This window comes from Salarias fasciatus, chromosome 20, assembly GCF_902148845.1.
Source record: "Salarias fasciatus chromosome 20, fSalaFa1.1, whole genome shotgun sequence".
NCBI classification, from domain to species: domain Eukaryota; kingdom Metazoa; phylum Chordata; class Actinopteri; order Blenniiformes; family Blenniidae; genus Salarias; species Salarias fasciatus.
This window is the reverse complement of record NC_043764.1, coordinates 17,359,747-17,382,675: the sequence shown is the minus strand read 5'-3', so window position 1 is coordinate 17,382,675 and position 22,929 is coordinate 17,359,747. Positions and strand designations below refer to the sequence as shown.

Below are 22,929 nucleotides of genomic sequence, written 5' to 3'. Positions count from 1 at the left end.
CACAATAAAAGTAATCTAACAAAATAATTATTAAAACATGACACGTTTTCATAGCAATTTTTTTCGACACAAAAAGTGAACACTGTTCGAACTCTAAGCAGCGAACTCTTTAAACTGCGGAACTATTGTGACGTGCAGTGCTTCGCGTCAGTTTCACATCGGACGGCAATATTAGCCGGACCACATCGTCTAAGGTAGATCAGCTGGTTTCTGTGTATAAACAGTGTTCAACTAAAGGAGCTTTTTTATGTCCAAGCGGGTGGATTTAGACATGCAGACGAGTTGTAGTTTATAACACCGACCTCCAGACTGGAGCTGCTCTCATATTTAAACTGTTTTTCGTTGATTTATTGAAGAAATGTTTGCCAAATCCTTTCGTGTCAAATCCAACACCGTTATTAAGGGATCAGACAGGTGAGTCAGACTTTTATACGTCTTCGGTTTATTCTATTCAGTCGTGTTGAAAATCAGATTAGAAAGTCACGCCAGCTGTGATTTTGTCCTTTCCTCCAGGAGAAAGCTCAAAGCGGATATAACGGCAGCCTTTCCTACTCTGTCTGCTGATGAGCTGTCTGAGCTGATTCCCAACAAAGAGGAATTAAATGTTGTGAAGATATATGCACACAAAGGAGATGCTGTCACCTTGTATGTGCTCCACAAAAATCCACTCTTCTTTGAGGTGGAGAAACGCCTTTATCCCACTGGTAATAATCCAGATTTCAATCTGCAGTGAAACGACTGAGAAATAAATCTGACAATTTATCAGATCCTGTCTTTTCCAGTCTATTTGCTTTGGCGGTACCCAGATCTGCTGCCAACCTTCAGGACGTGGTCACCTGTACTCCAGAAGTTAATTGGCGGAGCAGGTATGTGGATATTGATAAAATACTGAGTTACAGTCTGAAAAGTGCTGCATAAAGATTAAAGATATAAGTTCTGCGAATGATGGAAAAAAAATGTTTTGTTTTTTTCAAAGATCTCATGCTGCCAGGTGTGGTGGTTCCTCCAGGTGGTCTACCAGATGTGAAAAAGGGGGCTTGCTGTGCGGTCACGGTAGTGAACAACAGGTGTGTTGTTTTAAAATGTCTTTAAGATATATTTTTTTCTATCTTTATATTTAAAAAATGTAATAGATTTTTCTTGAATTGGCAGGGCACCTGTTGCTGTTGGAACAGCAGCAGTATCCAGTGAGGAGATGTACAGTCTGGGAATGAAAGGGAGGGGAGTCTCTGTTCTCCACACATACATGGATCATCTTTGGTGAGCAGATCACCTTTTGCTTAATTAGTTGGTTTTTTGTTTATTGAAAATGTTTATTCAAATATACACACATATTTTTGTTATAGCACACGGGGCTTGAGTTGATTCTGCACAGAATTAATAAAACCTTGAAATGGTTTTGAAGTTAAAATGAAAGTCAGTCTGAAAGAAGAATAGTGCTGATATTTCATAAACCCCCAGTCTCTGACGTACACGACAGTGTAAACAGAATGGACTACATGGTAAGTGGACTACACTTACATAGCGCTTTTTACACTGCATTGACAGAGCCCAAAGCACTTTACACTGCATTATCACATTCATTCATATCACCCATTCACACACCAGTGGAGGCAGCTGCCATGCAATTTGGGGTTCAGTGTTCAGTTCTTGCCCAAGGACATTTCGACATTCAGACAGGGGGAGACAGGAATCGAACTAATAATCTCCCGATTGTGAGATGACTGCTCTCCCCACTGAACCACCGCCGTCCTTAAACAGAAGTCTCAAGAAAGTAACACTCCTGCATTCAGATGTAGTTTATTTGTTGCTGCTGTGGGAAGAAGGTTCTTGGTATGTGTTACTGATGATGTCTTGGGAGAAGAAGTCACTTAAAGACTTGTTTCATGGCATTCACGGTGCTTTGTCACTCTGAAAAGTCAATGTGTTTGGGTCTGTAACTCCACGGCAACATTGCAGTCAGACCATACACATTTACAAGCTTAAATGTGTAATACAACATTTTGATTTCCGGGTGGATCACCTAAATAATTGGTGGGTCTGTTTGTCAATCATTCTGACGAGCTGCTTTCGTAAGGCGGTTCTCCGTGCTTGCGCCCAATCAGCTTCTCCCTTTTGCGCATGCGCATTCAGAGTGTTTATGTAGCCGGTGAGCTTCTGAGCTCGTACTTACCGATGGCGAGTCTGACATAATGAAACTGTAGCTGTTTCGGAAAAAAAAAGCTTTATTTATGAGCGAGGCGGATCGCAGAAACTGTACAGAGCCGTGCACGCCGGAGAAGAGGAGATCACGCTCGTACACTTCCGCGTTTTCTGGGAGAAGCAGGAGAGCCGGGCGGATGGTCTGGCGCATGCGCGTTGTTCAAAAAGTGAGTAACAGACGTGGGGCTTCGTCTTTTCGAGAAAATGTTGTATTATACCTTTAAGTATGTGTACAGACAACTCAAGGCCACCTGCATTTGAATTGGTGCTTCCATGGCTATAGTTTATTTTCTAAAAATAAATGAAAAAAACAAAAACTTGCACTCCACCTATTTGGCTTCAGAAATTTTCAAAATATATATATATTTTTTTATTATTATTATTATTTTGCTAGGCGGCTTGCCCCCTCCAGGTCGGTAGAGAGACTCTGGCTCAAGTGGAGGAGTGTAAGTATCTTGGGGTCTTGTTCACGAGTGGGGGACGGACGGAGCGTGAGATTGACAGGCGGATCGGTGCAGCGGCTGCAGTGATGCAGTCGTTGTATCGGTCCGTCGTGGTGAAGAAGGAGCTGAGACGAAAGACGAAGCTCTCGATTTACCGGTCAATCTACGTTCCCACCCTCATCTATGGTCATGAGCTTTGGGTCATGACCGAAAGGACAAGATCCCAGATACAAGCGGCTGAAATGAGCTTCCTTTGTAGGGTGGCTGGGCGCTCCCTTAGAGACAGGGGGAGGAGCTCAGTCACCAGGGAGGAGCTCAGAGTAGAGCTGCTTCTCCTCCACATCGAGAGGAGCCAGCTGAGGTGGCTCGGGCATCTGATTAGGATGCCTCCTGGACGCCTCCTTGGGGAAGTGTTCCGGACATGTCCCACCGGGAGGAGACCCTGGGGAAGACCCAGGACACGCTGGAGAGACTATGTCTCGCGGCTGGCCTGGGAACGCCTTGGGATCCCCCCAGAAGAGCTGGAGGAAGTGTCTGGGGACGGGGAAGTCTGGGCATCTCTGCTGAGACTGCTGCCCCCGCGACCCGGCCCCGGATAAGCGGTAGAAAATGAATGGATGGATGGATTATTTTATTAATTTCTTAATGATCTTTCTTAATAAAGCTTGTTTTTATCATATAGGTTTTCTAGCTAACCATCCCTGGAATTAGAACAAATCCCACAGTGAGACTATGAACCCACATCTGTGGAGGGCCGTGCAGAATGTCCCCTACTTTAAACGCTCATTCAACACCCACATTTTTAACCAGTGGATTTAATTTATTAATGACTCTCTACTCTGAAATATTAATCTATTTATCCAACTCACTCAGAGTACTTTTTTAGTTTTCAATCTTCATTTTTCTCACCTTTTACTTTCTCATTTTATTGTTTTAACTCTGTTTATTATTTTCTTTGTTTGAGCCCCTGTTTGTGTTCATTTTAATACCCATTTTAGTGATGTGCTTAATTATATTATTGATCTAGCTTGTATTCTTTACTTTGGTTCAGTGCTTTCAACTGATCCTTGCAAAACACCAAAAATCAGTTTGTGTCAATGGAAAGTGAATCACAATGTTTCTAACTGTCCCATTAGAATTATAATTTTAATAATAGCCTACAGCTATTCAAATTAAATAAACTATTTGGAAAACGCCATGTCAACTCTGAGTAAATCTGTATTCATGCTATATAAATATAATAGAATGTTCAAAAAGTTGAATGGAAGGACAGTGTGTGTGAAGGAAAAGGACTAAGTCAACAGGAATGATGGTTGCAGCCTGGAGAAGGTTGCCAAGTAAAGCTCATTTTTAAAACTTTGGAGTCTTCTCACAGAGGAGACTAAGGTTAAAGCTTCACCATCACCACTCAGAGAGGTGTCTGCGTGGTTTCCAGTGTCACTCTGGGACCACAGGCAGCATGAGAAGAATCAGAGCTCTGCTGAGAGGAGGGAGGAGGTGGACAGTCCAGAAAATTAGAAGAAATATTATCTCTCCTCATGAGGAATTTATTTCTCTGTATTTAAAACATCTTATTCAACCCGTATATGACCCGAGCTACACATACTAGGAGCAGTGGCCTTCCACCCACAAGCTGAGAGGTCAAGGGTCGTCCTCAGGAACCAGCGAAGGTGACCTGTCAGCACCTGGGAACTTCCGATGCCGAGTTCACTTCTCCAACCTTCAGGCCACCTTTAGGCATCTCATGCACCACTAGTCAAAAGTTTTAACTCACCTTTTCATTCAATATTTTTTTTATTATCATGACTGTTAATATTGCAGATTGTCACTGAAGGCATCAAAACTACAAATGAACACACATGGAATTTTTAGTAAGCAAAAAAAGTATAAAATAATTCTAAACGTGTTTTGTATTTTAGATTCTTGAAAATAGCTGCTCTTTGCTCTGATTGCTGCTTGGTGCATTTTTTGTCATTTTCTGATGAGGGAGTCGCCTCAAATGGTTTTCCAGCATTCTTGTGGGAGTTCCCAGAGGTGTTGAGCACCTGTTGGCCTTTTTGCCTTCACCCTGCAATCCATCGTGCCTTGGCTTAGGTCAGGTGACTGCGGAGGCCGGGCCATCTGGCAGCCGGATGGGATGGCATGTCACTGCAGGATGCTGTGGTCGACATGCCGGTTCAGTGTGCGTCCAGTATTGAATAAGTACCCGATATTATCACCAGCAAAGTACCTCCACGCCATCATGCTTCACAGCGGGAACCATGCATGGAGAAATCACCCATTCAACTTTTCTGCATCACACAAAGTGGGTGAAACCAAGAATCTAAAATTTGGACTCGTCGGACCAAAACACAGATCTCCATTAGGCTAATATCAATTCCATGTGTTTCTTGGCTCAAAAAAAAATTGTCCTCAGCACCAGAGGTGGCTTTTACTGTTACTGTCCTCGTGTGAGCCAGTTAAATCCTAACACTGGATGGTTTTTTGCGACTGCTCTTGGGGTCACAGTCGAAGTTTTTGCCATTTTCTGGACTGACTGACCTTCAGTTCTAAGAAATAATGATGGACTATTGTTTTTCTTAACTTAACTGCTTGGTTCTTGCCACAAAATGAATTCAAACAGTTGTAAAACAGGCCTGTCAGCTGTGTACCAACCTAACTGACAGTTCCAAACCCATGAAGAGGACAGGAGATTCCACACATGAACCCAATGGAGCTCAGTGAGAGAAGGCAAAGGGCTTGGATCAGGAATCTGACATATGAAACATGTTTTGGGTTATGCCTTTTTGTTTACTCTTTAAATTTCCATGTGTTCGTTCATAGTTTTAATGCCTTCAGTGTGAATCTACAATGTAAACAGTCAAGAAAATAAAGAAGAAGAATAAAAAAACATGGAATGAGAACGTGAATCTAAACTCTTGACTGGTAGCATATGTTGAGCCATGTTGGACAAAATGAGGCTCAGTTTTAAAACCTTACTGAAGGTCTGACTGTGAAAGATGCAGCACAGGGGAAAATCCCTCTTCAGCGAGTGAGAGCTGGTTACACACAGATACCTCATCGCTCCGTCACCACATAGGCGAAAAGGCATGTTATTGGCCTGTTGGAGGAACTTTTGGAATTCAAGCCACTTCCTCTTTCTGCCTGTTAACAAGTTTTATGCAGATGCAGATTGTATGTTCCAGTATGACTTTACACCGGAAGAACCTCGCTTCGGTGAATATATTGGTGCGTTTGGAGTGACTGCTCCACACACCGAACCTGCATGCCACAGATAATCAAGGGGAAGACGAAGGAGCCCAGACCCTCGTACGCTGAGGGCCACTCAGCAACCTGAGCTTTTCACCGCAGGATGAGCGTCTCCATGTGACACATCACATCACACTGGAGCGGAACAGAACCTTCACAACTGTTGAAAAAATTGTCAGAAATATTTTCATATACCGCTTTTAACTGATCTGATGAAATGTTGCAATTCATGACAAGGAGCTGAAAATTATCCAGATATAAAATGAAAAAACTTGATAGTTCTCACTTCATGTTGACTAAATGTGAAAGAAGTGAATGAATGATGAAATGAGAAAAAGTGAGATTTCGGTGATTGTTTTATGTTTTCCAGATCGATAAAGATGTAACGAAGTTTTTTTTTTTGCCATATTCTGAAAATGTTGTCATTCTATATTGAAGTTTTTATGGAAATTCAATCAAAAGTCCCAGAATATCCTATTTTACTCCCATTTTAGGGCATTTGGAGACAAGTCGAGTCCTCCGTCTGTGCCGGATGAAGACTGTGAAGAAGAGATGAATGAGGAGGAATGTGAGTTCCCCGAGGAAACCGAGGAGAAGGAAGAAGAGATGGTTGAGAAGTCCTCGGAGGATCAGTGGTGTCCCAGTGATCCGGCCTCAGATCCAGCCTGTGGTGCTGTTGAGGAGCTCAGTATCGCAGAGCAAGACGAGGAGAAAGGTGAAGAGGGCAGCGAGAAAGAGGAGAACCAGGAGGACCAGAGAACACCACAGGGTAGGAAACACTTTCCCATCCCCCTTCATCCGTGTTCCTCTGCAGCTTCACTTTTCCCACACTTTATGTTACAGCCTCATGTTTCAACACACAATACCTCAAAATGACAATATTTTGAAACGTTTGCCAATTTTAAAAAGAAACTAAGAGCTGGGGTAATGTGGGATGTTGTGGGCCGACCCGTCAGTAGTCCAGCTGCAGAGAGAAATTCTGAGCCAGCAGGACTCTTCCTGGAGCAGGTATGAATGCCAGGAAACGACGCACTGCCCCCCTGCAGTGAAGCATGGTGGTGGCACCATCAAATGGCTGAAAATGGCCGCTTTTCATCCAACCTGAAGGAGCTTGACAGATTTCTGTAAAGAGGAATTTGGAAAATTTCCCAAAGATTGGTCGCATTGTATGCAGAAAGACATGAGGCTGTAATTGATGCCAAAGGTACGTCAAAGTTTTGAGCAAAGGCTGGGAATACTTGTGTGTGGTTTTTATTGAGAAAAAAAATCTTTTTCATGCTGTCATGCAGCATTCTGTAGTGGAATTGAGAATTTAATCCATTTAGGAGAATGACTGTAACATAACGAAATGTAGTCGGAGTGATCATCTGTGAATACTTTCCAGATGCTCTGTATTTTCAGTTGTTCAGAAAACACTTGAAACATTTTAAACTTGGTGTTACAGTATACTTCCAGCAGACTTGTACTGTATCTGCTTTAAATAAGATTCATTTTCAAAAGCCAAATTCTCTCTGACTCACAGTCCACTGAGCCAATCTCTGAGATGATTGCAGCACAGGCTCGTAAACTTGTTAGATAATTTTCCTGACGGTACGGTTGCGTCATGGAGAGTTATTTTGGAAATCGGCTCGCGTTCAGAGACGATAAATGACTTGGTTGGGGTCATACTCTTAATTTTACAGAGACAATGGACGCCCTGCTACTGCAATGCTTCCTGCATGCTCTGAAGAGCAAGGTGAAGAAGTCGGAGCTCCCTCTGCTGACTAGCACATTTCTCCGCAACCACATGTTCTCCTGCTGGTAATGTGCAGTTCTTCTTCTTCTTGGAGCGTCATGAGAACAAACTGTTTGTACTAAACGGAAAAGTTCTTTATGTTTCAGCCCAAGTGGGAAACAAATTGATCTTAAGAAGTCCAGTTATAAGAAGGTACAGCGGTTGTGCAGAATGTAAATGTTTTGCCCATGTAAATAGAAACGTAAAACCACGGGCATGCATGTTTCCCATCCAACAGCTCTCCAAGTTCCTGCAGACCATGCAGCAGCAGTACAGCCTCGTGCGAGTTAAGGAACTCTCCAAAGGGGTGGAGAGCATTGTGGAGGTGGACTGGAAAAACCCAGAGTAAGTCAAGCCCTGCGTCGACATGATGACATTGTTGGATGGGATTGAAACAAACAGGCTTTTTGAACTCTGCTGTTGCAGGCTGCGTTCCTTCAGCCCTCCCGAGGAGAAGGATGTTGAAGCCTCTCCTGTGCAGGATGGAGGGAGGGGGGACGTTCCCTACCATCCTCCAGAGATCACAACCCTGTACTCGGTGTCTGCTCGGCTGGAGCCTCTCTTCCTTGATGCAAACAAGAGGTGTGTGTGTGTGTGTGTGTGTGTGTGTGTGTGTTTTCTTAAACCCTGCCCCGCCATGCAGCCTCACATTTGCATACTCCAGCCTGCAGGAGCTCATGAATGAGAGCTGAATCTCCTGTTGACTCAGAAGAGACTCTGACTCTGATCCCTCAGTCGTTCCAGCAGGGCTGACCTTCACCTCTGACCTTTTAGCGCAGGGATGGGGAAAAAAATATTCCTCCGACCGAGCAATCACTTCCACCAACTGATCTGTTTCTTCCTCCAGTGATCTTAAAGTCTCTTCTCTGACACTTAAATAATACAGACATCTTTATTGTTCCAAACCTTTCTCCCCCCCGCTGGTATTTTGACTTGTTTTCATAAGACGAGCGCAGGTGTTCCTGACACCATGGTAATGTTATTAATAACAGGAGTCTGAAAACGTCACGGTAGGATTTCAGTCAGGCGCCGCGGCGCGCCGGCGCTTTTAATTTTGAAACGGAAACTCTTCTTTCACTGTTGTGACACGTTTAAAAAAAAAAACACTTTGCGGTGGGAATCATTCAGGTCAGGATAATGCTTCCAGTCCTTCCTCAAACAGACGTCTTTGAAGGCGGGGAGGGGGGATGTGATTTTAGAAATCCACAATTCATGACACATGTGATGTTCAAACGGTGCAAAGTCATGAATCAAAATCGTTCCCTCCTATAGTGAAAATATCCCGAGCTGAAGGCTGTTTGTCTTCATAAATCTCTCGTATTTGCACGTCTGCCTGCTGTGCGCTGCTGATGTGTGCTTTGGCGCCCGCGCAGGAAAGGAGCAACGATGCACCCGGCCGAAGTGAGGAGCATCATCACGGAATACGTGAAGAAAAATGAGCTGGTGGCCGAAAATAACAAGAAGTAAGGATCCCCTCAAACTGTTGAGGGTGCTAATGCAAAGCTACATGTTTCCTGGAAGCAGCAGGCAGACAACGAATCATCTGTGCCGTTTGTGTCAACAGAATCTGATAAGGGTTGGATTTTGTTCCTTTGCGTGTTTTTGAGAATAGCTGAAAAATGTATTATCGCGTTGGAATTTCTCAATCAAATTATGTTTTCTTGTCAGCTGATCTGACAGACCAAGAACAAGTGGAGAGCTACCTTCTTTTATTTTTAAACCGGACTCCGTGGTGAAAGGGAGCCTCAGAGAACTGACCTTAGTCCATGTAATGCGATTAAAATCAGCTAAAATGTTTAAATGTGACTCTGAAGCTGAATAGACATCTCATGTCTTATTAGCGCATGGCATGATTTGTGCATCTTTTGATGTGCAGCAAGAGAGAAATTCAATGAGATCTGTGGCGGAGTTGGCAGAGCTTAACAAGGCAGCATGTTTCCTGTTTAGTTCCTCCATCTGACTCCAGTCCTCCTTCCCCCCTCAACAGTTATGTGACAATAAATCCCACTCTATGTGACTGTCTGCTGGAGAAATCCGAGTACCAGGAGGTCGAGTCTCTCAAGTGGGACGATCTTTTTACCAGGTAAAGTTTTTTAATTTATTTTCTGGGTCAAGAAATAAGAGGCCGGTTCAGAAGAGTCTACTTTATATCCTACATGAATTCATTGTGCTGCTAATGGGGGAAAACAAAAATCCCTGGACATCATCAAAGTTCTAGTTTCTCATGTGAACACACCCACTTTTAGGTTTTGTTTTCAATACAGTCCTAGAAACACCTCAAGTCCTCTCTTCTGTAGCCATTATTGAGGAATAAACAGTAAACTGGGCTGTTGCTTTTTGTGAACAGGACTTTGGGAAGAATGCAGGAGTGCTATCAGGTTGTGTACCCTGGACAAGCCCCTGTGATCAAGAAAGGACACATCGAGCCGATTGACATCTCCGTAGCCTCCAGAGGATCCAACAAGAAGGTGACGACTTCTGCTTACGTTCCACAAATGGCCAGCTGTAAATCGGCGTGCGCTTTCAGTGCTGATAAGATCCATTGTTTGTCCGAACAGGTGACTCTTGTGAAGAACCTGGAGGCGTACGGTGTGGATCCAGCAGCCGTGGCTGCAACTCTGCAGCACCGAGTTCAGGCCAGCTCCGTCTTGCAGCCTGTTCCTGGATCCAGAGACCGAGTCTCCGTCCAGATCCAAGGAAACCAGATTCATCAAGTCGGCAGCCTGCTGCTGGGTATGGAACTCATTCCTTTTCAAAAGATCAATATCATCATTGTGGTATCTGGACTTATTAACTCAGTAGGGTTTGGTTTTTTTTTTCCTCTCTTTTTTTGGAATTTCAGATCATTATCAAATTCCTCGCAAGTACATCCAAGGACTGGACAAAGCTCCGAAAAGCGGCAAGAAGAAGTAGTCGATCGTCATCCTGCTGTTCCAGCTGTTTTCTGTCAATAAAGCTATTTTGCTGTGTGCAAACAACAGCTCATTCATAAAAATAAAGTCCTCTTCTGGAGGTTGATGAATGAAACTATAAGTGTTTTGTTGTGCTTTGATTTCTCCAAAGATACTTCTGGGAAAAATACTTCAGCAGGGTGCGATTTGTGGCATATGAAAGCAGAAGTAGATATGAAGGAAAACTAATGCCTGTTTTTAAAGAAAAAAACTTTACAACTGCACATTTTAGTCAAAACATAATTAGATGAAATCCTAATACATTTCACATTGTATCAGTGATGTGACTAAGGCCAATAATGTGATCATGATCGCAGTTTCACATGTCATAAAGCCAAAATGTAATAAAATAATGCTCATATTGCTCATATCATCAGTAAATTATTATGACTTTGATATCCTCTATGTCACTTTTAATGAACAACCTGCATGGAAACCTTGTATTTCCAATAAAATCAGTCTTACTCGTTGAATTGATTTACTGGTTCCAGGTATTCAATTAAGTAGTTTTAATATATCAATAATATAACTTAGCAGAATTGCATTATGATATTGGTTCAAATATTTTGTTACACAATTAGTAAATAATTGCAGTATTAATTTTATTAAATTTCAGATGTACTAAAGATCTTATTTGCAGGTATTGTGTTTTTGACAATTAAAAGATTATCGGTTCCTTGAAGTTTTCATTTAAAGTCTAAGCCTCTGACGCTCGTCTCCGAGTGACACTTTTTGCTAAAGGCTCATCGGATAATAAAAACTGACTCGTTCAGACGTGTCGAACACATTTTAGTACCGGGGCCACCGACGGCTCAGAGTGAGCCGAGCCGGTAAAACAGAGCCAGAAATAACTCTGAAATTTAAACATTCAATGCAGAGCACACACGATGAACATGTTGACGTTTTCACAAAAACCAAACAACTGAAAATTACTACAGTCTCAACATAAAGCCAGTTATAATATTTTCTGAGCTGGACTGGACTCCAAAACATTTTGAATTCTCCAAGTGAGTTTTAAAGGACATTTATCTGATGTTTTCCGGTGCGGTCGGTTGGTAAAATGATCGGAGGCCAGATCTGCCCCCCCCCCCCCTCACAGTAAAACCAACATGTAGACCAGAGAGTGGTTTGCGTCTCTAAACCCCTCCCAGTGGACCAGGCCAGTAGGTTTTCACTGACACGTAATTGGTTTCTGATGGCAAAGAGAGCATGGTGAACAAACCCCTCTGAGTTTTTTGCACACGCAGATCAAACACCGATGTGAGCGTGTGTGTCTTTATATGCAGACAGCATGAATACTTGTTGACACGACATTAATCGGTAAGCTGTGCAGTCCTGCCATTAGTAGACTTTAAAAACGGCGGAGAGACAGTAAATAAGAGGCGAGGAGAACATGTTGTTATCCAAACGTCAACGCGTATTTCTAAATTAAGGCCGCTGTTGGTTTTGCGGTTGATAATTACAGCTTCCAGTTTGTTATGCTGCCTGCATTCTAGAGTGTTTTGGTCTGGCATTTTCAAAGTTATGGCTTCGTGAGTCAGTTAAACGGAAGTTGGTCACTGAGATGTAGCAGTATTGAAAATCCAGCATGTGTTAATAGTTTTTTTTTTTTCTTTATTTGTGTAAACCGCTGCAGGCAAAGAGACAAAAATCTAATAATAGTGTCAAAAACAGCAGCTGATGTGAGCATTTTTTTTTGGTGAATGGATTCTTAAAACACTGGTGTTTGATGATGCGACCAAACCACATCAGCGACAATCGAACGTTGCTTCTGTGGAAAATAGACGTAAAAGCCCTTCACAGAATTCACAGTTTGTTTTTGAGTTCTTGTTTTTGACTGAGGCTGCATACGGTTATGAAGCCTCGGTTATGTTTCGGTCACAGATCCAGCGATCCATCTCTGAGTGTTTGTTCTGTCTGTGCTATTTTGGTGGAAGTTAAATTTACGCCCGATATTTTTTTTCTCGTAATGCTCAACAAAGAGGCTCTCTTCACCGCAGTAACGACTGTACAGCTGCACGCAGCAAATTGATGTATCTGAATTAAAATTGTGACATTTTTGTACATATGGAACTAATGTTAGTTACAAAGACATCTGTGACTTCTTGGTAATTTAGCAGATCATTAAAAAAAAAGGACAAAAAAAGAGCTCGCATGGCAGAGGACAGGCTGTCGGCACAAACCAAAGAAATTCCCAGTTTTCCTGTTCTTGTGACGAGACGAACAAAGATCTGGTGACCTTTGAATAAAACCCATGAAAATGTTTTGGTTTGAAGAATAATGTTCACATTTTGTACAAACAATAGTGCAGCATCTACTATGAATGTTTGTGGTTTTTAATATGCCGATTATAGTTGCAGTAGAAGCAATTTAAACAGTTTTGGGTTTTTGAAAAATGTTGAAAATGGAATCTCATGTGGAAGCTTCTGAGAAAATGATCGGCTCCTTTTGTTGTTGGATTGCCAAAATAATTAATGCATGGCTGATTTTAAATGAAAGTCAAAAGATACAAATAAACTTATAGTTGTGGCTTCACTTGTTAGCGCTGAAGCACACTTGAATGCTGTCGGCTTGTATTGAACGCTTCTTTCTGGGGTTGACTCACGGCTCTCACGCTGGGTGTCCTGTCACGCCTTCTTCTTTATCTCCTCTGAGTCCAGAAAATGAACGCAGGAAATTGTTTCTGACTTTTACTGGCTTATATCAAATGGTGGAAATGTGTGTCAGGATAGCTGCCATGAGAAAACTCAATCATCTTTTATTTATTTATTCTTTTTTTTTTTTTTAATGTGGACAAATCCCACTGACAAAGAAAATCAAATTATCTTGTTAGAGTCCATACTGTACATCTTGCTATGTGGAGCCTTGTTTCAATTTTCTACATGTGTATGGTATTCTAACTTTCCATCAGCAACACGACCGCACGTTACGGCCCCGTGGCTCCATAAAGAACCACAAACAATACCAAGACCGGGCTGCTGGTGACAGACATGGCCTTCGGAGGCCGAGCAGCTCCTCCTTCAGGTGGTCAGAACGGCGATGGTGCGGGGAGAAGACCTCCTGTGGCGCTACGTCCTGTGTTTCTTCAGAAAGGTTCACTATGGTGCGATCACAGGAGGAAGCGGGAAACATCCAGCTTATTTCTTCTCAACATCTTCATTTACGACGGAAGCGTCTGTGTCATCCAAGGACTGAAATGAAACATGGTTACAGCAGGAAACTGAAATAATTCATCCAAAGAAAGATGAGCTTGTTCAGTAAACTTATTAACTGTGATGTAAAAGCAGAGCGCATGTGGGATAAATTCCATTAAGATGTTTTTCAGCCTCATGGGTGTTGAAGGAGACGCTGAGTGTGAGTCTGACTGAATCCTCCCGTCTTTGGTGTTCCCCTCACTTTTCCTCTTAAAAACCACCAGCTTTAGAGGCATTGAATGAATTTTCATACAACTTAATTCGTACAGACGTGAGCCAAGTGGAAACAACTAGACTTCTAGTGCAGCAGATTTTTATTAAACTCTCAGGTTTCTTTTTCAAAAATCAGCCAACATCCATCTCAAACAGTTTTTTTTTTTTTTTTGGAGTTAATCAAAAATGTCACCAAGTTAGTTGAAATATAAGTCTCCATCGCTACAAGTCCCTGCAGTGTTCATCCACGTCCATGAGCACAATGCTTTGACCTGAATCCAAACATGAAAGAAGCCTTTAAGTCGTTTATCACAAGTCTGCATACATCCGCTTAATCTCTTCAATGAAGTTAGTTATCAAATCCATTTACGGATTTCTTGAGAAAGCTTTTCTAAGTCACTTTAGGAAGTCCTAATTACATAAAAGGCAGCGCAGCCTCGCCAGTCATCAAATTTAGATAAAAAAAAAAAACCTACTTAAAACTTGCTGGTGTTGCAAAAGCAGTAAATCCCAAAGAGTAAAATCATCCAGTGTCCCTCCAGAGTCCAGTCCAGGATCTATAAACCAGTTTTCTTGACAACAGAAGAGCAGTAAGATGATCAAATGGTGATCTGGTACTTTTCTGATTTAACTGTGATTAAACAGGCATATCATCCACGACAAGAAAACAGGACGGACATGCCGACTGAGTTACCAGCGGAAGACTTCGCCACGTGAAAACCTGCTGTGGCTCCTTCCAGATGGAATCTGCACTCAGTTTGTGAAGTTTGAAAACTTCGACACTCGCCTGCATAACTCTCCCAGGCTGCCGAGCAGACCACAGAGTCTCCGTCTCTCCTTCTCAACACGTTAAACCATTAGAGCCAACAAAGTGACGAAGTCTGGCTCAGTCTCCACTGGATTAGCTGGAGCTTCGTCTCTGCTCAATGAGGAAGATATACTCACCCCTTTTCAATTGAAGTACAAACAATAAAAGTGTTGGAATGAAATTCAGAATTCCGTGTGATTATCTGAAAATCATTGCATTTGGACGTAAAGTTGAAATATTTAGGATCTCCTAAAAGTTGTTGGGTTTTTGAGCCGAAGCCACAGAGTTCACTCGGCAATCGACAAAAAAAAAAAAAAAAAAAAAAAATCGACAACAGTTCATTATTTTTGTTGCCACTCAGATAAATTCCATTTGCCTGTTTTCAATCGATACCTGGGGTATTTCACAAAGTTCACTGTACTCCGTATCAACAATGCAGATTAGATTGTCTCAGTACAAACAATATTTATCTTTCCAAAATCCTTCTGGGAGCAAATATGAAGGCCTCGGAGCAAATGCTTTTCATTACGCGGCTCTCAAACAATCTGGGGAAACACTGCGGTAATAACGATATATTCATCTCTCAAGATGAGGTTGAATAGGTTTTGTTTTTGTTTCTTTAATTTTATTTTATCACTTATCAGATCTGGACTGACACAAATCTACAGAGGCAATGAAAGTAAAAATACTTTTCTTTCCCAACCAGTGTTCAGTAATTATTCATTTCTTCATCATCACTAAATAATGTGAAACGTCAGACTGTTTTCTTTTTCCTTAAAAGCGCGTTAGATGTAAAGAAGCTGGTCTCATCACTGAAGGGTGCGTCAAGCGGCGGACTGCACGGGGATTTATACCCAAGTCGAGATTCAAAACAATAAACTGCAGAATAAGTCCAGTTCAACCAAAATAACTGAGTCACTTGAGCTTCTGGCAGCAGAAGAAAAAACTAAACTAAAATTAATTTCTCCAACAAGATGCAGCCAAGTCAGAATTGCGAAGGCGGGGGAATCTACGATGTCTAAGACTGTTAAAATAACAACAATGGCTTCAAGAATAAAAAAAAAAAAGAAAAAATCAACTAAAATCAAAACTAAAGCAAAAAGTAACCCAAAGCAGCCTTTTTAAATTGTGCGGTTGCACATTGAGTGCCGTTTTCCTATTTCTAATAAAACTACGCAGCTCCTCATTTTGAAGGTTCAGGAGCCTTTGTGGTCTGAAACTAATGTTATTTCATAAAAAGCTCAATAGGTAATAAAAGTTGCAACCTCTGGGGTGGACCAGCAATTACTTTCTGTTTGAGTCTGTGAAATTGTTTCAGTGGAAGTGATGAACATATCAGAAGACACTGGAAATGCACAGAAAGGCCCGGACTGGAAGCAGACAGAGACGTTCGCTCTGGGTGGCAAGTAGGTCAACCGCATTCTGACAGAAATCGTCTCTGAAGAGCTGCTCTTCCCGCTGCTGTTCAACTTTTCTCAACACTCTGCTTAACCATTTCACTCACCAGCAGAGTAAATTTTGGATGCAGTTTCCTTTAAACAGCAGATTTTTATAGTCTGACTGCATTTTACATGATCTATCACATTCACACGCTCACTGTTTATGTCCAGCCTGGGTCTGAATCCAACAGGACTGTTTGAACTTTTCTTCCCGTTTCCCTTTTCTGATTTATTTATTGCAAAACTTTATAGAAAAAAAAAAAAAAAAGAAAAGCAAAACATGAGAGCATTACGCATCGGACCCGCACGTTCATCTAATCGAATTAAAAGCAGAAAGCGAGAAAAACACCTTGAGACGACTGGCTGCTGCTTCGGAGTGGGTGGAGAGCGCCGTCCCATGAGCCTCCAGTCTGCAGGGCGAGCAGAGGCTCATCTGGAGAGCGTTTCACGTCTTTGGCTGTGTAGAGGGTCATCTAATAATTCACAGGTACTGTTGTCTCCCCTGGTTGCCCACAGTGATCTGGCTCTACTTAAATCACTCTTTTCCGCAGGGGTGCCGACAACTCCCGGCAGCCACCCACTGCGGCGATATCTGCGTTTACTGAAGTCAACACCACGGCACAGCAAACACACGGCTGCGATCACTCCGAGGTGCAGAGGTTACGTAAGAATGTAAGCCGGTCATTAGGTTTTAAAGATCTCTGATGTCTGCGTCTGGCGCTTGTTGACCTGTGAAAACATGTCGATGGTTGTGTTCTCGTGTTGTCGGGGTAGATTAGGCCTGATATGTTACCACAGTGGCCCGAACTAACACAAGGAAACACAAATGAGCCACACTGTGTTTTCTGTTGTCAGTATTCATTTCAACAGTTTGCAGCACTTCCAGTTTAGATAACTGAGCTGCGCATTGCATAATGGGTGTATTTTCTATTTGACGTCAGACATCACTGCTGATATGATTTACATGGGGGGGGAAGGAGAAAACAAAAAATGAACTGGACGTAGCTGGAAAAAGCACTAGTCTGGTTTAATGTGCGTGGGTGTTTTTTGTTGTTTTATTTGGGGGAGTGGAGTCTAATAATCCACTGAAAGTTTTGAATTCATGAAAAAATGCACGTTATTCAGAAACTATGTTCTCATTAAACTCTTGAGCCCCCCTCCAAAAGTATGCTCTCCTGGCATCTCTTCTTCTTCTGTCTCTCCTGACATGAAAGAGAACACTAACCGATTTCTCAGAATTTTTTTTTCATTGCTCTCCCAAATGAGTATGCAAATGCAGATTCCAGTGCCCTGAAATGAGACGAAACAATCGGAAGCAGATGCCCCAGAGAAAAACCACAGGCAACAGAAAAGCAGCGAGTGAACGTGCAGTATCAACAGTGGCAAAAACAAGTGTTGACCAGCAGAAAGAGTAATGATGAACCACTCAAGTGAAAGAAAAAGGTCTAAATGATCAACAATTAAACAGAGAGCTGGAACACACACTGGAACAGTCTGTGTCGCCATCTGTTGGTTTCCATCCAACACAGCAGGAGTCGTGCGTCCACAGCTCAGAGCTGGAAAAGCGGAGCTTTGCTGGACTTTACCGGTTTCCATTTTAGCCTGAACGGCGCGGTGGAATCCGGCCCAGGAGGTCTAAATTAAATTGCCTCTTGAGAACATACTGTGTTGGATTAGAGCCCAAAACATTAGTGTGGGAAACACTGGAGGCCATTTGGATGAAGCCTCGCTCTAACGATGACCATGAGGGGGGAGGAGGGGCGGTCAGGGTAATTGCTGCTTGCTTTCGGTTAATAGTCGCAGCTCTGGCCTCAAAGCAAGACGCTGGACTCAGGTTCAGGATTAAGTTTAGTGGTGTGTGAATTGCCTCTGGGTGTGAGTGTGTGTGTGTGTGTGTGTGTGTGTGTGTGTGTGTGTGTGTGTGTGTGTGTGTGTGTGTGTGTGTGTGTGTGTGTGTGTGTGTGTGTGTGTGTGCTCCTCTGTGATCTCTCCAGGGTTCGGCCTGTAGGCTGGATGAAGTGACGTAGAGAAAGTGGCTGAGGTTCACTTCCAAGCTCAGGCCTTTCTGAGTGCAGTTTGCATGTTCTCTCTCTCTCTCTCTGTCGATACGGATACTGTGGTTTCGTTCCGCCTTCAGCTGGTTTACTGATTTACATTCCATTCAGTATATAAAACTCCACCGTCTATTTGTATACCTCCTTTCTTGTTTAGCTGTCCCATATTTGCAGCAGCAACTTCTGAAATGTTCCTGATCCCACAGACAAGCTGCGGCACGTCATCATTCTGAGAGGATTGCATTGCTAAAAAAGGATTACACCATTTGACATTTTTCATGGCCAAAACTGCTAAACCACTTTTGTGAGAGGAAAAATAAATTCCTGATGCAGACAGATCTATTCAGAATATTTTGGGACTGAGGTTGATGAGACATGGCAGGTGAAAGACTGTTTGAGATATATATGCGACAAATAAGGGATAAGTTAGTCTGTAAATGCTTGAAAATAATAGAAGAGCATTTCTTTCTTTTTTTAAAATTTATATATTTAACATAAGAATATAATCAAAAGCTAAATAGAAATAAATCGCTACTGTGCATCTGAATGGATGTTTTGAGGGGCTGTACACGGATTAATATGACACATCAGAAAATATCAGTTATTTTTAAAAACCGTTCATGTCGAGAACTGGACTCCAGCAGGATGAAGGACTTCCTGAAAATATGAATCTATAAAAGTATGTAATAACCAGGGATCGGTCAGCCTAACTTTCTCTTGATGGAAAAATTATTTCACTTGAATATTGAAAACTGTTTATTTGGGGTTTGTTCCCATTAAAAACGTGTATTTTCAGTGACTTTACTTATCGAAAGTATATAATCAAAAAAGTTGGCTCATAAAATATTTGAATTTTTCATCTCAATCCTTTTCAAATAATGAAATGTCCAGTCAACATAAAAAGTGCTCATCAAAGTCATCTTCAATTTCTTGCATTTGAGTACTAAAGCTCTTGTGAAAACATTTGGTGATGACCAGAGAAACCTTTGTAGATAAATCTGAGATTATTCACTGTTATCATACCGTACCTCTATCGACCATCTGTATAATATAACTACATCCATCTGGAACTCTGGGTTTCTTGATGTGTTCCAGATGTTGAATGTTAAGCGTCTTCCACCAGCTGCTCCTTGCCGTCAGACTGCTGCTTAGCCCAGTTTAATGCAGAATAAATCTGTCGTCCGCCGTCTATTATAGCGGCTATTCATGCTTTGAAAGTGACGCATGCAAACAATATTTATTTCTGATACATTCAGTTATAAGCTTCGGCTTAAATTGTAAACCTGTACATCGTTTTCTCCTTCTTTTCCAGACAGCGGAGTCTAAATGCCCTGCCTTAAAGTGGAGAGCTTTCTTTTTTTGTTCAGCTTGAATTTTTTTGCACCTACTCATTCATACCAAGGCTCCCTGCTGTCATTTACTAAGTGCGGCTTTTCCGTTTCCTGTAAATTAACTGTGCAACATATTTTTTTTTTTACAATGCACTTTTAACCTCAATGTGACATCTTTACATTACCACACCTGGTTTTATTGAGTTCACTGAGGCAATTCTTGTAAAAAATAATACTAACAATAACAATAAAAAAAAAATAATGAAGGTCATTAACTAACTTAATCTAAGTTGTTGTAGACAAAGTCACAAAAACATGAAAACATGCAGCCTTAGGCCTGCAGAGGAAGAAAGATGAAGGTAAGCTTATGGAATATAATTTTTTTGTTGTACAGGCATATGAAACGCTTGCGCTGTGCTGCAGCTGCTGAGTTCAGTTGGATTTATGTGCGTTTTTTGGACAATGTGTTGGATCAAAGTTTGTAACTGCCAGTGAAATGTGGGCAAAAACTTTATCTTCTCGTGCCTCATTGACGTGACATTTCAATTAAAAAAGCTTCGTTTTGCATTTTCGTTTGTTTGTTTAGCCACTCGAACCATTTGAATTGTTAAAAACGGCTCTGGTTGGACACGTTCTACATGGGACTAACCTGGCTGAGGTCGTCTCAGCAAAGAAAGACCGCCGTTGAGCCATTTCTTAAAACAAATGTAGGAAATGTAAATTCCGGGTTGTCTCTGTTATCAGATGACTCAAAAGACAAAAACCAAGTCTCAACATTACAGACACGGGAAAGAATACATCTATGCTTCGCCCCTCTGGGGTCGACATGCCTGATTTGGCACAAGTCAGCCAGAGCCTTTCTCTGAAGCCCACAGTGGCGAGTTGTCTGAGGGGGCGAACATCTGGTTACAAGCCAACAACATCCCGGAGAGATCACATCAAATAAGGCAAACCTGACTTCATAATCACATCAGTATTTGTTATTTGTTCAGGTAAATCTAATATAGATCAAATTAAAGTTTTCATATAGAGTGGAACGAGATCCAAGCTTCTGCAGAAGCTTCAAACCCTCAAGAGTAAAAGATCCTGAAGGTCAAGTGACTGCTGGAGCTGGAGCTGTTTCTGCCTTAGGGGATGGAAGCTGATCCATTTTACACAAATCTTAGAGAAAACACACACACACACACACACACACACACACACACACACACACACACACACACAAGCATTCACTCAATGGCTGTTTTCAGGTAGGAATCCTTCAATTGTTTACATAACTCTTTCGATTCTTGTCTTGACAAATGTTGGTTTTCTATTATTATCTGAAAAAATAACCTAAAGCCTTCTAATAAAACATTCTGACACCCTCATGTACATAAGATGTGTGATCACTTTAAAGGTCCCACATTATGCATTTTTCACTTTGTGAAGAGTTCCATAGTAGTGTGTGTTGCAGTAGCCTCATTATGACGTTTAAATTTGAACGTTGTCTGTTTCCTCCTTGTCTCGCTACACCACATTTTGTGAAAATGCCTTCTCAAACGGTCGAGTTTAAGCTCGGGCCGCTTATCCTGAAATAAGCGGATTCAGCTCCTCCCCCTGACTGCGCCCCCACCCTGCCGTTAGCGTCAACTAGCGTTAGCAACAGCGTAGTAACTGTAACAGTAACACACAGGAACAAACTACACACACATCCAAGACAACACGATATTGTTGACAATCTTGAGGGGTGAGCATTTCCAGCAAAAAATCGCTTGTCCTTGAAATAACTGAACTTTTCAAGCGATTTCGCACCAAGACAGCCTATCAAGCATGCGGCGAGGTTTTTTTTTTGCAGGGATAAAACTCGAGCGTCTAGCACAGCGCGATTTCGTTTGTCGCGCGAATGAATTCGCGTTCACCACGTCCGGTGGAAATACAGCATTACAGTCAACATTAGCGTGTAGTACCGCTAGCAAAACCGGCGTCCTCTGCTGGAGGGGGGAGGGGGAGTGGGCGTGGACAGACGCGTTCATTTGCAAACCCGGAAGCAGCCTCAAACAGCCTGTTTTGAGGAGGACTCGTCAGAGCGACTATTTTTAGACCGCTGAAACTCCAAACAAAGGATGAATTTGGTGCGAACAAGCTTAAATACTATGTTTTTGGGCTTCTGAGACCTATATGACGTGACTGAAAAAAATAGCATAATATGGGAGCTTTAATGCTCACTTAAAGTTCACGTGAGGAGGTAAATGGTTGTGACGGGACAGTGATGCTGGAAACACAATCGTATAAAAGGATGCATTAATGTTGACCAAATTCCCCAATAGATACAGGACTGAGCACAGTTTGAACTCATTTAAGGTCAGCAGTAAAATGCACACACTGTTAAAGCTATAGTGCGTAACTTTTAAATGTCTATGAACGTCCGTTTTAGCCAAGCCACTAGGAGAGGAGATGACAAAATGCAGATTAAGCCGATTGGCTCCTCTAACATGTCGCGGGATTTTTCAGTATATATAATTATTGCTTTGCGTGTCGACCGGCGACATTCCCGCGCTGACGTGCAGGAAATTACGCATTTTACGTCACAACAAGAAGGGAGGGGGAGGACGCGTGGAGGGTCTCATAGCAACAGGCTCAGCTCACAGTGTCAGGCAGACCGAGGAAGCCACATGCGACTTCAGGGTTCAGTCCGGGCGCCCCGCCCGCGCTAAGTTGTGCAGCACCCGGACAACGGAGAGGGGAAAAAAAAAAAACCTCTCAGACGGCGAACACAGGCAGCATTAGCAGCATTAGCGGCGTTAGCAGCCAGCAGCGTTAGCAGCAACACCACACGCTACCCCCCACCCCACCCCGCCGCCAAACTCTTTTCCTGTAGGAAACACTGTACTTTGTGTGTAACACTTCGTTTTTCATCAAGAAGCAGCTACTGGAGACCAACGGACAACAAATGATTTCTGCTGACTACCACTGGGTCTTTTCATCCACTAACCTGTCAGTTACAAATTAGCAGGCACCTTGTCTCCTGTTTTAATAAACTATTTACATTTCTGTGGCAAAAAAAAGAAAACAATAATTACCTCTTCGAAAGAATCCATCTTTTTTTTCACCAGCTGTCCTTATTCACGCAGAATAAAAACCGTTTCCAACTGTGATTTGCGCTGTGGAAATGCGAATCACCGTGGCAGATTGGGGGGAGGGGGGGCACTGGGGACACCCGAGCGTACGTCATATGGAAGCGCCGGCTTTATTGTTGTAATAACGCAGAATTCCGCTAGAGGGCGACCGA

General features: G+C 42.3%; 1 protein-coding gene across 1 annotated transcript; it reads left to right on the top strand.

Annotated features, from left to right (window-relative positions):
• Positions 1-188: 188 nt before the first annotated feature.
• eif2d (eukaryotic translation initiation factor 2D) lies at positions 189-10,707 on the top strand. Its single transcript, XM_030119750.1, has 15 exons — positions 189-414; positions 514-704; positions 783-866; positions 977-1,067; positions 1,153-1,260; positions 6,389-6,663; positions 7,577-7,694; positions 7,776-7,821; positions 7,907-8,013; positions 8,095-8,250; positions 9,042-9,131; positions 9,656-9,751; positions 10,016-10,136; positions 10,227-10,401; positions 10,511-10,707. The coding sequence occupies exons 1-15, from the start codon at positions 359-361 to the stop codon at positions 10,579-10,581; spliced, it is 1,785 nt and encodes a 594-aa protein (XP_029975610.1). The 5' UTR covers positions 189-358; the 3' UTR covers positions 10,582-10,707.
• The last annotated feature ends 12,222 nt before the right edge of the window (positions 10,708-22,929 follow it).